The sequence below is a fragment of the Patagioenas fasciata genome, chromosome 8 (genome assembly GCF_037038585.1).
Source record: "Patagioenas fasciata isolate bPatFas1 chromosome 8, bPatFas1.hap1, whole genome shotgun sequence".
NCBI classification, from domain to species: Eukaryota; Metazoa; Chordata; class Aves; order Columbiformes; family Columbidae; genus Patagioenas; species Patagioenas fasciata.
Genome location: NC_092527.1, coordinates 27,563,063 through 27,577,341, shown reverse-complemented (window position 1 = coordinate 27,577,341; position 14,279 = coordinate 27,563,063). Strand labels below are relative to the sequence as shown.

Here is a 14,279-nt window from a genome sequence, read left to right as displayed (position 1 = left end):
CTCTTTGAGTGCCACCACATAGGACACCAACCGCATTGACACTGATGCTGCATGCTGCTGGGAACTAAGCAGGTGAACACAGATTACTGTTGAAACAAACATTTAAAAGACGTGAGATTCATTAAGGTTCAGAGACAGTTTATGTAAAAAACATTCCTGCTGTCTGGTTCAAGATTCTTAACAGCTAAAGAAAAAAAAAAATCCCTACAGCATTATTCTGTTATTTGATTGCCTGTTCTTTTAGTCTCCTAATTCAGGGTGTCTATAGGTCTTATTTCTTCCGCAGCAGAGATAAACACAACAAAAAGCATGGCCCAGAAGGTGCAGTAGAATATTGCAACTTGTTGCAACATGACCACATGCCTCCACCAGGCCTCTTGTCTTTTTTCAAACCAAGGAGGAGTTGGGATGGTATTTGAGAGGCCTGCCCAAAGCGTAGTGCTTCCAGGACTGCATGTACGTCCCTCGGCTGTCTGCAGCCATTTAAAGCCTCACCATTGCCAACACATTCTTTGTTTCAATCAGATAGACATTTATGCAATTTCTTTGAAAGAAAGAAGTGTGTCTTCAGAATTTAAATGACTTCTCAGGGAAACTCAGACACAGAGGCCTGTCCAAGGCTGTGCAAGAGCAACTGTGCTCTGAAGAGCTGCAAGTATAATTACGCAATAGACCCCTATGGGCTGTACTGATGCAAAGTGTTGTACAGCTCACCCACCACAAGCACCATGTCCCTCACTGCCAGATGACCCCAGCCAGACCTCATCTTAGACCAATGAGCACTCATGGGTTAACAGTTGCAGCTCAATGTTCTTCTGCAATGTGGTTGCAGTACCAGACTTGACATAGCCTAAAGCATCCCAGAAGCAGTTTGGTCCATATCCTTGGGCAACTCAGTGCTGCAGAGCCCTCTTGGGCTGAGGGCTGCCCTGAAGGCTGGCCAAGTGAGCAGTACAAATGGTCAGAAATTCATGGGAGACATCTATCCAGACATTTTGTCTGTCTTAGTTTGTGCCATTGTCTGTTTCCAAAGGAACTGTCCCAAATAAATATTCTCTACATGTGTAAACACTGTCTGATGTGCTCTTGATGTAAGTCCCATGACAAAGCAGTAAGAGCTTCTTCCGTCCTGGTCACCACAGTCAGCAGCAGCACAGCAGCCTCAAGGATGACATGACACTCCTGTCCTTTTACATGCATTTTTGGAGTTAGATTTGGCCCTGTGGGAACTATGGTTTCCATAGTTCTGGGTCTGTCTCTCCTCTGATCTAGTCCTCTCCAATAACCTGCACTGAAGTTCATTGCCTAAAGTTGATGTAGGTTAAAACTGGCCAGCTGGAGAGGTGATATTTGGTTTGGTAGTTTCTGAATGTGGAAGTTAACGAGTATAATAAAAGAGAACCAAACCAAAACAAACTTGCTTTGAGTTTTTCCGATTTACTTGTGAAAAGCAAACAGTTTGTGTTACATGAAATTTACTTTACTCTGTACATTTTTTTTTTTTTTGTCATAGAATTTTCCACTATTATCATCACATTTCAGGGCTGCATTTAATAGTTCCTAAGAGGCTTAGTGCTTTTATGTCACACACTGGGAATTATTTTGTTTACTGCAGTACCCTCAAATACCTCAAAAACATAATTACTTAAGCTTAAAAGCATCAGTGTCTGATTTGAAAGGAAACTAAGTGGTAAATGCTTCCTCCCTCCGTCCCCAGCAAATGGAAAGTAATTTAAATAAGTTATAGCTGCACATACAAAGACATAAGAAATATTTCAGGAATTTTACTGCAAATATGATCTTATTTTCTTTAAGGAGATGATGGTAAAAGTAAACAAAAAAGCTGTTGGAAATGAAACTGCTTCCTAATCTATTCAAACTTAAACAGTGGGGTCGCTTAAGGCTTTGAGAGAGGTGATTAGCAGAAACTTTTTCCACATAAAGCATTTCTAAATAGAGTGAAACCTGGTATTTTGAGATATTTAAAAAAAACCTCAAACATGTTGGTAGTTGAATTGTAACTTACCACTTTGTGGTGCAAGATTTGTTCAGCTCATATATTCAAAACTTCTTTGTGTGCTGTGCTAAAATACAAATTTTCCATGAAAAAGTAGTAAAACTATAGTATGTGCATTTATGTGGTGATCACACTGCAGAAATAGGAACGTAAGTGCTCATAGTTTTAACTTTTTTCCATTCTAGATGCTAGAATATGAACGTTGCAGACTGAAGAGAATAACAAAGCTCACTTAAAGTAAGAGTGTCCAGCGATGTTCAGGTAAGACTGTCAGCGCTGAGGCACCAATTTAGAGTGCCACGGTGACATTGGGCTTGTCAGTTAAAAATAGAAACTATTCCACATAAATACATTTTTCAGTAATAACTTTTTGACTTAAAAAGAAATTGTTTCACCAATACGTTAGTTTAAATAGTGTAAGGTTTTGTCAAAGCATTTGCTCTAGTAAGTGATTTTAATCTTGTTCCTGACATGCAAGCCACCTTCCAGCCTCCAGTGTGGAGACACTTGGCACAACTCTACCAGGAGCCTAATGGAAAGGCGTTGAGATCTTCAGTCTCTTAACTGCATGTGGTGGATCAATAATTCCACTTCTTAAACACAACTTGGCCAGCACAAACAGCATCGGCACTTGCTACAGTTTGCTTATGTGGTGCACAAATGTAGAAATATTGCTAAAGACCTGGTTTAAAACTAACAATACAAACAAATATTGATTACATGCAAGTACTTTTAAAAATGTTAACATTATTCCTAGTCTATTCTCTTCGGTCTGTGAACTTTAACTATACAAGTCCCAGTGTTTTTTATACCAATATGCTGTGTTTACCTTCACACACAGGAAAAATGTACTACTTGTGTATTTAAATTCAGTTCATACTTAGGAAAAAAAAAATCTTTGTCCCAGTAACAAATCTAGATCAGGTTGGCAAAAGTCTTAAAAAGTATTTGTCGATTTGAAGCAAATGTCTATTTAACAGCAATTATTTAAAATTCAATTAATGTTTAATTGACAGTATTTAAGCAAATAAATAGGTCCTCTGAGATTAATTTAAAAGTTTCTTTGCAAGGGTTAAATTTCTTGGTGTATTTCCAGGCAGCAGTTCTATTGCTTGGAATTTTCACTTACATTAGATCACTGAAGAAAATGGTCTATGCGTGGCCTGAACAGTCATTGTAGCATACTTTGTCTACTCAAGTTTATTATACCAATATACCAGTTTCTAGTATTAATCATTGTCTCAAGTTCCCTTCAAAATAAACAAGTGCAAATGCACTGTTTCATTCAACTTGAACTCTGACAAGCGTGTATTACAAAAGAACCAAATTCTATTACATCATAGAGATGCTATCATGGAAAGAAATTACTCACTAATAAAATGACTTCTGCAGTGAAACTCCTGTAAGGAGTAGTTTAATTTCAAGGGGTATCTACTAAAATCAATACAATGGAATTAGTTTTAATACAGGCAGAAAGATTCATTTCAGTTTTTTCATTTTAAGTTCAAGAAAGTTTTAACAACACATTAACTGGTTTTACTGCATAACTAAGCCAGAGATTCCTATGGAGCTTACAATGACAAATCCCACTCTGAACTACCCAAACACCCATCAACATTCAAACAAGCAGAATTATTCAGGTAATACAGAGAGAGCTCATTAGATAAGGGGTAGGTGAACACAGCTACAAGGAAATACTTAGATAAAGCTACTGACTGAAATCAGTCATTGCACCTGTAAATAACATTGTCTATAAGCAGGACTCATCAACAGTCAATACTGTAAAGTAAGATTAAAATTTCATGTTAGTCCACATATTTTCAACATCAGTCTGTAGTTCTTAAACAACTTCATGTCAGAAATTCGACATCTGCCCTGCTCCTACAGGTTTATCAACCATTTTAAACAAAGGTGTGGCAGTGCTTTATATAAACCATATACATTGCATGAGCTGGTTACATGTGCCAGCTTGCTGACCTCAGACTCTTCATGGCTACCAAGTCAGCAAACCCCTTATATCCAACCAGCTCCTTAGGAAAAACATTTTCCTTAAAAGCCAAAACAATAAGTCTTCTCGTGAGGGTGGAATTGTCAGCCCTGGCAATAATCCACACATACCTTGCCTTTGCCAATCTTTCTCATGACTTCACTTTTTAAATTGTTATTACAGCTACTACTGTATGCACCTCACCTGAATTAGGTCTGCAACCAGCATGAGCCCATATCCTAGGCTAGGAGACCGCAAGATGAATGCACGTTTGTTCTACAAGATGAGAAGAGCTGCTGAACCAGAAGAGTGTTTGAGGATGGTACCACACTGCCACCCGCAGCAGGAACAGCAAATAATCATTAATACAAACATTTTCCTCTCAAAAAAAAGTTCAAATGATCTTGATTTTGCTTTGAGTAATAACCCATCTCCCATCCACTGTGTGTGTCATTACTATAAGCAGCATTGCACTTATAGGAAATAAGTGCACCAGTAAAGTGCACCAGTACCTGCACCAGTAAAATGTACTGCGCCTTGCTTAGGCTCCTCTTGAGTACGGGAAGACAACAGGTACTGATGAACTGATAAGGGTTTGAGATATCTTTTTCCATAGATACGCAGTGACTGAAAACAAGTCAGAACTGCCTGATTTGTCTTTTTTTGCCATTATACAAACCTACAGAAACACCAATATTGTATAGTATATATTTGATTTTAAAATATTACACGAGATGTTTTTCTGACATAATGTACACTTTAGAAATCACTATCCTCTCTACTTTAGATACCATACATAATTTTACTTTTAAAATAACTCTTGAATCATTTCAGCAGATCACCAGAGCATGTTTTAATTGAAGTATTCATCTTGGACTCAACTGTGATTTCTCTTTCACTTAAGTATGTGCTGACATCTGTAAAGAAGCACAAAACCTGCAATTTTGGAAGCATTAAGTAATAGCTTCCACTTATTTCAAGGTTAGTTTATTTTTCTTTTTCCTACCTATAGTCTGTATAGTTCTCTAAACAATTATTTAATTTCAGGGCACAAAAGAGCACCTACACAGACCCAATTTCCTGTACACGCTTATGTCTGTTTTGCTCTGTAATGAAGATTAGAGACTTCAGTAAAACAGTCATATACGTAGCAGTGTCAAATAGCTCTAATCTATGAAACAGGGTGTGATATCACAAAATTTGACTGAACTCACTTTTTTCCCCATATTTCTGTCTCAAACTGCTCAGAAAAAAAAATATCCCATAAGAAAATGTGCAGAAAGAGTAAAATAAAATTGCAGCGTGGGCCAAACCCCTCAAATTCCGTATTTGTATTATACTGTAAACTTATATTAAAATACTCTAAGTGGTGTTTCCTTAAAATTTACTATTTTATTAGTACATGATGACAGTAGATGAACTAATTTGAGCAATTTTTATTCACAGAAAGCAGACATTATTCCATATTCTGTTTCACTTCCAGGAGGCAAAATTTAGAATTTCTAGGTTTGCAGCTACCCCAAACATTGTTATATGTTTCAGTATGATAGAAACCAAACCATGGAAGGACATCTATTGCAGAACTGATTAACTGAAGTTGTTAAAAAGTTACCTTATGTTAATTTTTTACTGTATAAAGTGTAATAACTACTTCTATTTCATTTTAATTTTTAGTAAAATTCCTGAAAAGTTTTTACTTCAGAGGTAAACCTTATGCTCTTCCTCAAATTCTTCAAATGTCAGCATATCGGCTATTAAAGTTATGACACTTAATTCTGCATTGTCAAGAGACTCGACATGTATAATCATATTGTCATTACAGAGCTGACAAAGACTTAATTTTATTTCACTGTTAAAAGTAATTAACTCTGCAGCTTTGAATTCTTTTTCAGTTTCGCTGGTCAGGGAAATAAAGTGTATGATATAATCACATACATGCTGTTATATTAGCCTGTGGGTTCCCAGCAGCTAATTACTTTTGATTTAATTTATTAGTCTCATGTTTGACACATAATTAGTATCATATATATTGAATTATGCAAATTTTCATCCAAATAAACATGGAAAGAAGATCAGATCTTTTAGCACAGATCAGATCCACCTTCTTAGAAGAAAGGCAGAATCCTGAACTGAACCCTATCTGGACCTAAAGAGCCCAAGCTCCACAAGAGAAATGATGATGCCTCAAGTCATAGGACAAAGCATCAGCCCAGACACTCTTTAAGACACTGGAGATTACAGCCATGGGATAAATACAAGAACTGGGATTTCGTAGTATTCCTCCTCATAAATTACATGTTACATACAATTCCTGTTTACCAGCTATTTACTGTCAGCCCACACATTTGGCCCAAATACATCAGTTTTCCAGGCTCCCCATTCAGTGCAGAGCCATGGTCTTTCTATGGCCTTGGAATTAGACTGTAAAATTTACTGTATACAACCTTATTACTCTGCTTTATCAGAGATCAATATAAATCATACCAAGAGATGAATAATAATTGCATAACTTCAAGCATTAAAGGATGATTTCTAAGCGAAATTCCAAGCCTGCAGTATAATACATTTAAAGACCAGAGGAGAATAATGCAGGACAGAAGTAGGGTTATAGAATAACAAAACCCAAAATAATAAAAACCAAGCTAAAAAGACTAGCATTTGGAAGACACTTAAAACACACAAGACAGTGTTATTTTGAGGCTCTGAGCCTCAGCACTTCACATCCCAAGGACTATTCATTTAGTGGGTTTGAACTGAATTCTTTGAGTTCATTAAAAGTGACATTGAACATAATTCATTCCCATTTCATCAGTTACTGTGTGATTTTTAATCAATGTGGCATATAAGACCACTGTAGATGTTGACTTGCATTAACTTCCACTGGGAGATTTTTGTATGTCGTGTATATCTATAACTCTTTAAACTGCCTTTAGCATTTTCTGTTCTCAGAATTATTTTTTCTTCTAGTTTAATAGATCAGACAGATATTCTCTCTTTTGAATTGAAACAACTCCTCATGCACTCCTAAGGAAAATGAAAACTGATTTGAGCATAATTGCTCACCTCTCACAGTTGTTTTCTTTTTTTTTTTTCGTTTTCCTCAATTTAAAACTCTTTAGCTCCAGAGAATAACATAGATTACTTTTTATCTTCTGACTGAAAATAAAGTCTGTCGTTACCCAGCTTAAAGTTTTACTCTTGACTTAAATAGGAACATGAGGAAATCCTCTTTCATGACCCAAAGTTCACATATGTTAAGCTATGATAGCAATCTGTCAGCCTCACATCAAGTTTTCAGAACACGGATATTTCAGCTTAGGACTGCTGCAGTGGGTGACCCTGGCTGGAGGCCTCCAAAGGGCAACTGAGGCAGCTGGTGAAAAACATCCATCAGTACAGTTCCAATTTTCCCCTAATAAAGCTCACAGAAAAAGCCAGATAGTTTGAGTGTATAGTTACTCAAAGGTTTTTGTTTTTTTTTTTTTTTTTCTGGAAATTTTGCTCTAAATATGACAGACTTACAAAGAGGTATTCCAAATAAAAATATAACGTGATCGCTTGTAGAAAATTTAACTTTACCAGCTGTTGGTCTAAATAGACCTCGTGGGTTAATATTGCTACATAATGGGGGTTCTTACACAATATGTTCATAATGCAGACAAAAGTGAACATGATATTTTAATCTGACAAATTTAAGATATGATTCAAATGACATTTAGGAGGCTACTATACCTCACTATTATTCTTCTTGCATAGTATTTAAGTAAATGAAAGGCTGACAAGTGCCTGTTAGAAATATTTTCTCCGTGTTCATAACTGATTTTTAAAATAAATATTGGTAAATTCTTTTTGTGTTTATACATAGCTACTACATCTTAATCAATAGCATGTTGAACTCCACATTTAACAACATGTGTACGTGCTAGTGCACAGCCAACTAAAGGAACAAAATTTGTCTGAGTTTCCTCAGTATGCTATTAAAACTGTCAAGAGTACATTAAGAGTAGAAATGTTTGTGTAAAATATTTTTCCCCCCAGCATCTCCCTAAACTTTGACTCGCTAATGTCATTGGTAGATAGCATGGTGGAATAAACTGAAACATAGACAGATTAAGCCTAGTGGTACATATTCACAGCACAGTGCAATCCCATTTGGGTTGCAAAAAATATTTTCTATCAAAGTACAATTTCAGTGTTATGTCATCTCTTCTTTTAGATCACATAGCAGGCAGGACTTAAGAAATTAAACTTTAATGTATTAATTCTTACAGCTTTTAGTGTATCTCATGCAGAGTTAATGATAATTGTCATAATCATGGACATTGGTGGCATCTTTAGATGGACTGAGCATGGACAGCAGAAAGTGATACTTTTCTAACAACTTCTCTCACAAGGAAGCATAGAACAGTTCAGTAACCACTCCAGCTTCTCCTTGGGGAAGACAAGTCAACCTACTCCCAGCAATTCAGTTTTATCTCCTGGATACAGAGCAACAGCAAATTTTTCTGGCCAGAGTGAGCCTGCAGCTCCACAGCTTTTCCTGGTCCTGTCTATGACTCTGGTTCACTAACTACACTCCAGTGTATTTATCTTACCCCATGTAATAGCCAGGCCAAAGAGCTCACAATGCGTATCATTAATGTCTGTACAGCTCCCTGTGGCAATGGGGATTGTGAAAACTGCTGCTTGATTTCTCAGTAGCACACTTGTTGGAGGCTTTTTGTTATTGATAGCTGAACAGGTACATGATGAAAAATGAGCACTTCAGGCTGGTAAAAACAAACACACACCAAAAAAATAACAAAAACCCCAGCTTTCAAAATAAGTCTTTCAAAACAGGAGGCGACATCGTAGCTATAGGCTTACACATTTCCACTGTCCTCCTGATAAACTGGAAAATTGTAGATTATGCAAGACTAGCACAAGCCTGCCTGTTCTTGACAATCAGTTAATCCACCTGGCTTTTCAGGTATTGACAGCATCATACAAAGAAAATCAATTATCTGAGATAATAAAATCCACTGTCTTCATCTCAGCTTTCTCATTCATTTAATCTAATTCTTGAGTATTGACATTATTCCAGGCATAATGGAAACATAAGTACTTCATTAAAGACAGCACCTGGACATATTCAATAGTGTAGCAAGAGCTAATAAAACAATGCAACCTTGCTGTTATGAATCAACTGACATGAGACGCAACCACAAATATGTGCTTCTCAAAACAACCTTTAAAGAAACAGTAGTTTCAGATGAAGATGCCTTGCTCCTGCGGAGGTTTCACCCCAGAATGCTACACCACTGCATGGGAAGGGTAAAGGTTTGCACAGTACCTGAAAATCATGATCTGAGCTGAAGTTGTTCAGGTGCAAGATGCATCCTGGCTGCCTATAACAGCATCTCTGAAGGTAACAGAGCCATAGGGCTCCAGACTGAGCAGGGGGGTAGGAGGCCCCAGTTTCAGTAATAAGAGGCTTTGATGTCAGCATGTGAGTAATCCTACAAGAAGTCAGATGAACATTAAATAACCCAGCAAGCATCAGTGACTTCAGTGAAAAAAGCAAGTAGTGAAATGAGAAGTTTACTTAGTAAGTAAAAGCTTATTAAGAGGGAAAGAATTTCACCTCAGGATGGGTCTAAGCCAAAACGAACACATCTGATACATAAAGCACAATCATTTTTATTTTGTATGTGTGACTGTTGCTACAGGTAGTGTTCAAATAATTTGTTGTGTGACTGGGCAACAAGATTCAAAAAGGGAACATATCTTAAATTTGAGCCATTTTATGTTTCATTACTTTCCACTCAGATAATCCAGAATGGTTGCAGAGTATGTAGCCCTCAGGTCACTGAGTATTATTATAATAATTGAAAATGCAACTATTCATGCAGTCTGTAGTAGGTATAAGAATGTAGACTTTCATAGACAAACATTCCTATTTGAGATTAGACCTTATCAGGTATTAAAACATTAATCGACTCATCCTCTATTTCCCACAAAATTTATATAAAGAAAACTTCTTTCTAAAGAATTCTAAAGATGGAACACTTTTTGTTGTGTTATTTTCATCCTTTCCATTACATTGACTGGAACACTGTATAATGGGGTAGAATTGTTCATAATAATTTTAAATAGATACTCTCAAATTAGCAGATTTTGAAAGTCCTCAACATTGGTTTTACCTGTTACCTCCTTAAAATGTGAAGATTTAAATAAAATCTATAAATCAGTAGGTATCTTCTCACTTTTTGCTTTGCATTTAGCTTAGAAATGAAATTGTATTTTTTTGGTCTCATTTCTAGGCCCTCACTCAATACTGCATTTACTCAGAACTATTTGGTCAGTATTCCAGGTATTTGCACTTATATTAATATCTCAAAAAATATGTCCATTAAATGTCAATGTAATCAAATTATTAACAAGGACATTTTGATTTATGATACGTGACATCGCCAAGTATTTTATGTATCAATATTATACTTAAGTGATAATGCAAATATTGGCTTATTTATAAGGGTTATATGTTATTAAGCAAGCAGTTCAAGCACCTAAAAATCTCACAGTCAGCCTGCTGATTAGAATTTAACATCTCCAGGAACATCTGGGATACCAGAAGTTCACTATGTTTTCTATTATTCTTGGCATTACAGCTATTAAAAGTCACTGCAGATTAGAACGCTGTTTAATCAGTGCTGTGGATGTTACAACAACCATCTAAGTTTACAAACTGTTAGGATAATCTACGAAAAAAACAACTTACCCAACATGAGCTTCAATACAGATGCAGAAGGATAAATGCACAGAGGAGTTAAATGATTTCTTACCACAGGCATCCTGATTCTGTGTGTTCAAGGAGTCTTTTCTGCAAGTTGTTCTCTGAAACAATTTCATTACTCTTTACCAGCCTGAGGATGGAGTCAGCTGATTTTCCCAGTCAATGAATGGCTCTATTCAAAGACTTAAGCTTTGGGTTAATAATTGAGCTGTCCCCTTCTGGGACTAAGCTCAAGGGCAGGTGGCGGGTTTGGTTCCTCAGAGGTCCCACTGCTGCAGGAGCACGAAAAGGACAAGAGATTGGCAGGAGCTGGCTCTTGGGGGACACTTTGGCTTCTGCATATGGGGACAGACTCATATAAGCCAGTTGCTGATAAACTAGTACAGCTCCTACTGAGGGTACAATAGCCTCAACAGAGAATAGATAAAATGAGAAGCATAGGCACTCTGAAGGATCACTAAGCTTTAGAAGAATAAACCAGCATAAGCTTTAGTTTTATATTAACAGGTTTCACTGGCAGCCTTAACATTTCAGGCCACGGTAGTAAGTTTTTAGCACTGTCTTTTACTTGCTTGTGTCCAACAGACACTACCCATGGCCCAGGGTCTGTTTCAGGTGATCCAGAGTCCCAGTGACTGCTGTTCTTCAGACTCTTGTTTGGAGAGCAGGATGTGTGCTGCCCAAGATATCCAAATGCATCTCAACTGTGTTAAAGCCTTGAAATTCAGACAGATGCTGAATTCCCACTTTATTGAAATACTATTTTTTAGAATTCTCTATTTGAGCACTGTGAAGTGAAACAGGCAACAGCACATCGTTTCCGAGTTTTCAGACAGAATATTTTCATTCTATTTAACTTATGACTCATAGTTAGTGGGAACTTGAAATAGGTTTTAGGAGGGTAGAAAGAGAGCCCTAGAAATTTAAGGTTTTCTGATACTGTCCATTAGATATAACCTGTGCTTGGACTACTATTTGGGATAGTAAATAACTATCAGCATTGCCTCTACACCAGTTGGTAAAAGAATTGTCTTTAAAACCTTTTTCTCTGTTCTAATGCTATGAAATGTCACATGAGACCAAACTTGCTGTTTCTCCCACTTGCGGCTGTTCTGCAATAGAAACAATCAGGGATTTTTTTTTTTTTCCCACTGGGTTTCAAGCTTCTTTCTGCTCGACTGATGAAAGATAAACACTACACATATTACACAGTCAGCCAGACTGTACAAGCTAGATATGCGGGGAAGGTACCCCAGAGCAGGCACGCTCAGCACATATTCTTGACTTATAATTGGATCAACATTCAGCATTGAAGGGAGGATGGGATTTCACATTTCTCTAATTTCTCCTGCCCACAGATGCAGTGACAAATAAGAGCTTTAGGCAATAACAGTAGCAGAAAGGCACAAAACTGTAGGGAAACATGCTCCATTTTTTGTCATGGGGAGATGTTTTTCCTCTCTTATTTTGGGCCTCAGATCTTCCCATGTTCTGTAGCTTGGGGGCAGATTTTAGTGCAGTCACACAGCATCAAAACAGCTTCTTATAACACGTCAGTAACTAATTTAAATATAAAGTTAAGAAAAAGGACAAGAAGTAATGGTTTTAAACTAGAAAATGGTAGCTTCAGATTAGATAAAAGGAGGAATTTTTTTACAATGAGGTTGGTAAAACACTGGCACAGGTTGCCCAAAGAAGTGGCAGATGCTCCATCCCTGGAAACATTCAAGATGAGGCTGGACAGGGATCTAAGCAACCTGATCTGGTTGAAGATGTCCCTGCTCAGTGCAGAGGGGTCAGACTAGATGAACTTTAAAGATCCCTTCCAATCCAAATTATTCCATAAAAAACAAACCCCACATGCTTACTTCTGACACAAACTGCGACTAGCATGTGCTGAGAAGCATGATCTGAGGGTCCTTACTGCTAGAAGATGCTGGGTTGGAACCTCTCAGCCTTTGCATTTGTCAACAGTTGTCAACACTTTTGTCCCAAAAAGCAGCACTAATAGTTGAAACTGAAGTAATCAAAATAATGTTATTTCTCCACCTTCACAGCTTGGACCAGCAATACCATATTTTAGTACTGATTGTAGTGACTCTGTCAGGAAGGATTTTTTTTTCCCTTTTCCTCATACCCTAGCTACAGGCAATATTTCTGACAGTAGATCTTCAACTTTGTCAGAAATTGCTTCCCCTAACACAGCCTGGGTTGGGAATCACATTCCCCAAGTGACTTCCGTCATCTTGTGTTGTGCGGAATGGTGTTTCCCCAGAGAAAGTGGTGCTTTCACCTATTTGCAAGCTGCAGACAGCTCCTGAAGTGGAAGGTCAGACATTGAAGTAACATCTGCAGAGGTAACATTTTTCTTCCACTCACTCCTATGAGAAACTTGAACAATGCTACCTGAATATACTGAGATAATCTCCACATCAAATAGAGAGCGAGCTGGACTTTTCTACCCAAGGTAGCTGGGATGTGACAATTGCAAGAAGGAAAACACGGAAATAAACAGGGAGTTTCATGCAAGCTTTGTTAAAGAGGTACAGCAAAAACCGTTGTGTGGCAGAGGTCCCTCATCACTCCCCTCTCCAGCATCGTTTCCCGCAGACCCACTAGAAATTGAAAAAGGGTGTGAGAACGAGCAAAGGAGGAGGGACAGAGAAGGGACAACGCTGCTTAGAGGCACCTACGAAAGCTTAAGCTAGCAATAGCGGGGGGGCCCTCTCCCACTGCCGCCCACCCCCGGCCGGGGGCGGGCTCGAACCGTGGTCACTTGGCGCGGCGCCCCCGCAGTGCCCGGCCGGCTGCGAGGCTGCACGGAGGCGCCTGCCGCACTCCCCCCTTCGCGGCCCCGGCTGCAGGTAAGGCGCGTTGGGCCTCGGGGAACGCGGCACCCTCACCGCCCGGAGCCTGCCCCCTTGAACCCAGCACGGCTCCTTCCCAGGGGCGCTCCTGCCTTCCCTTCTCATTCCTCCCTCTCTGCTCAAGTGGTTTTCTTCCCCCCCCCAAATGTTCTCTCTCTCAAGTATTGTTAAAATGCATTCTGATATATTAAAATACCACAGAATAACTCAAATTGCCATTAATGAAATAAACAATATCTGAGAAGTGAGTTCATCCAAAAAAGCCTGCAAAAAACTTATTTTTAAAGTGAAGGGCATGTGGAGAAAATACTGCCAGAAAGATAATTTAAGAGCTAGCTTTGATTTTGTTCCCTCAACTCCTTATCAAACTTGAATATCTCACCTCAAATGCATACATAGATCAACAACGTGCCAGTGCTTAAAAAGGTGTACAGTATTGGAATGAAAATAGATCATGTCGATTAAAGCTGTTGTTGGGTGTTCAGTCATGAAGGGAAATATTTGAATTAAATGAAAGCATTTTATTTCTCTAGCAGGCTTTCTTCCAATTATATATACACATAAATCACCTGCCTATATTAATAATTTCAATGTCTATTCAAACTTCATGAATGGGTTTCTCAAAGGTGGTTC

General features: G+C 38.1%; 2 protein-coding genes across 4 annotated transcripts in view; one reads left to right on the top strand and one right to left on the bottom strand.

Moving 5' to 3' along the window:
- Positions 1-10,843, bottom strand: part of ENTPD1 (ectonucleoside triphosphate diphosphohydrolase 1) — a 56,011-nt gene extending 45,168 nt beyond the window's left edge. The window contains exon 1 of the mRNA XM_071812035.1: positions 10,765-10,843. Coding sequence (XP_071668136.1) covers positions 10,765-10,837 — 73 coding nt within the window. The 5' untranslated portion in view covers positions 10,838-10,843. The remainder of the gene's footprint in view (positions 1-10,764) is intronic.
- The window catches only part of LOC136104295 (gamma-aminobutyric acid receptor subunit pi-like), an 81,086-nt gene that overhangs the window by 13,329 nt on the left and 53,478 nt on the right, over positions 1-14,279 (top strand). The window contains exons 2-3 of one of the 3 annotated variants that reach the window (XM_071812033.1): positions 2,203-2,278; positions 4,188-4,985. The gene's annotated coding sequence lies outside the window, so the exon portion shown is untranslated. Of the gene's footprint in view, positions 1-2,202; positions 2,279-4,187; positions 4,986-13,473; positions 13,644-14,279 lie in introns of those variants that run through there. The other 2 variants (XM_071812034.1, XM_065843121.2) reach the window with 2 other exon arrangements.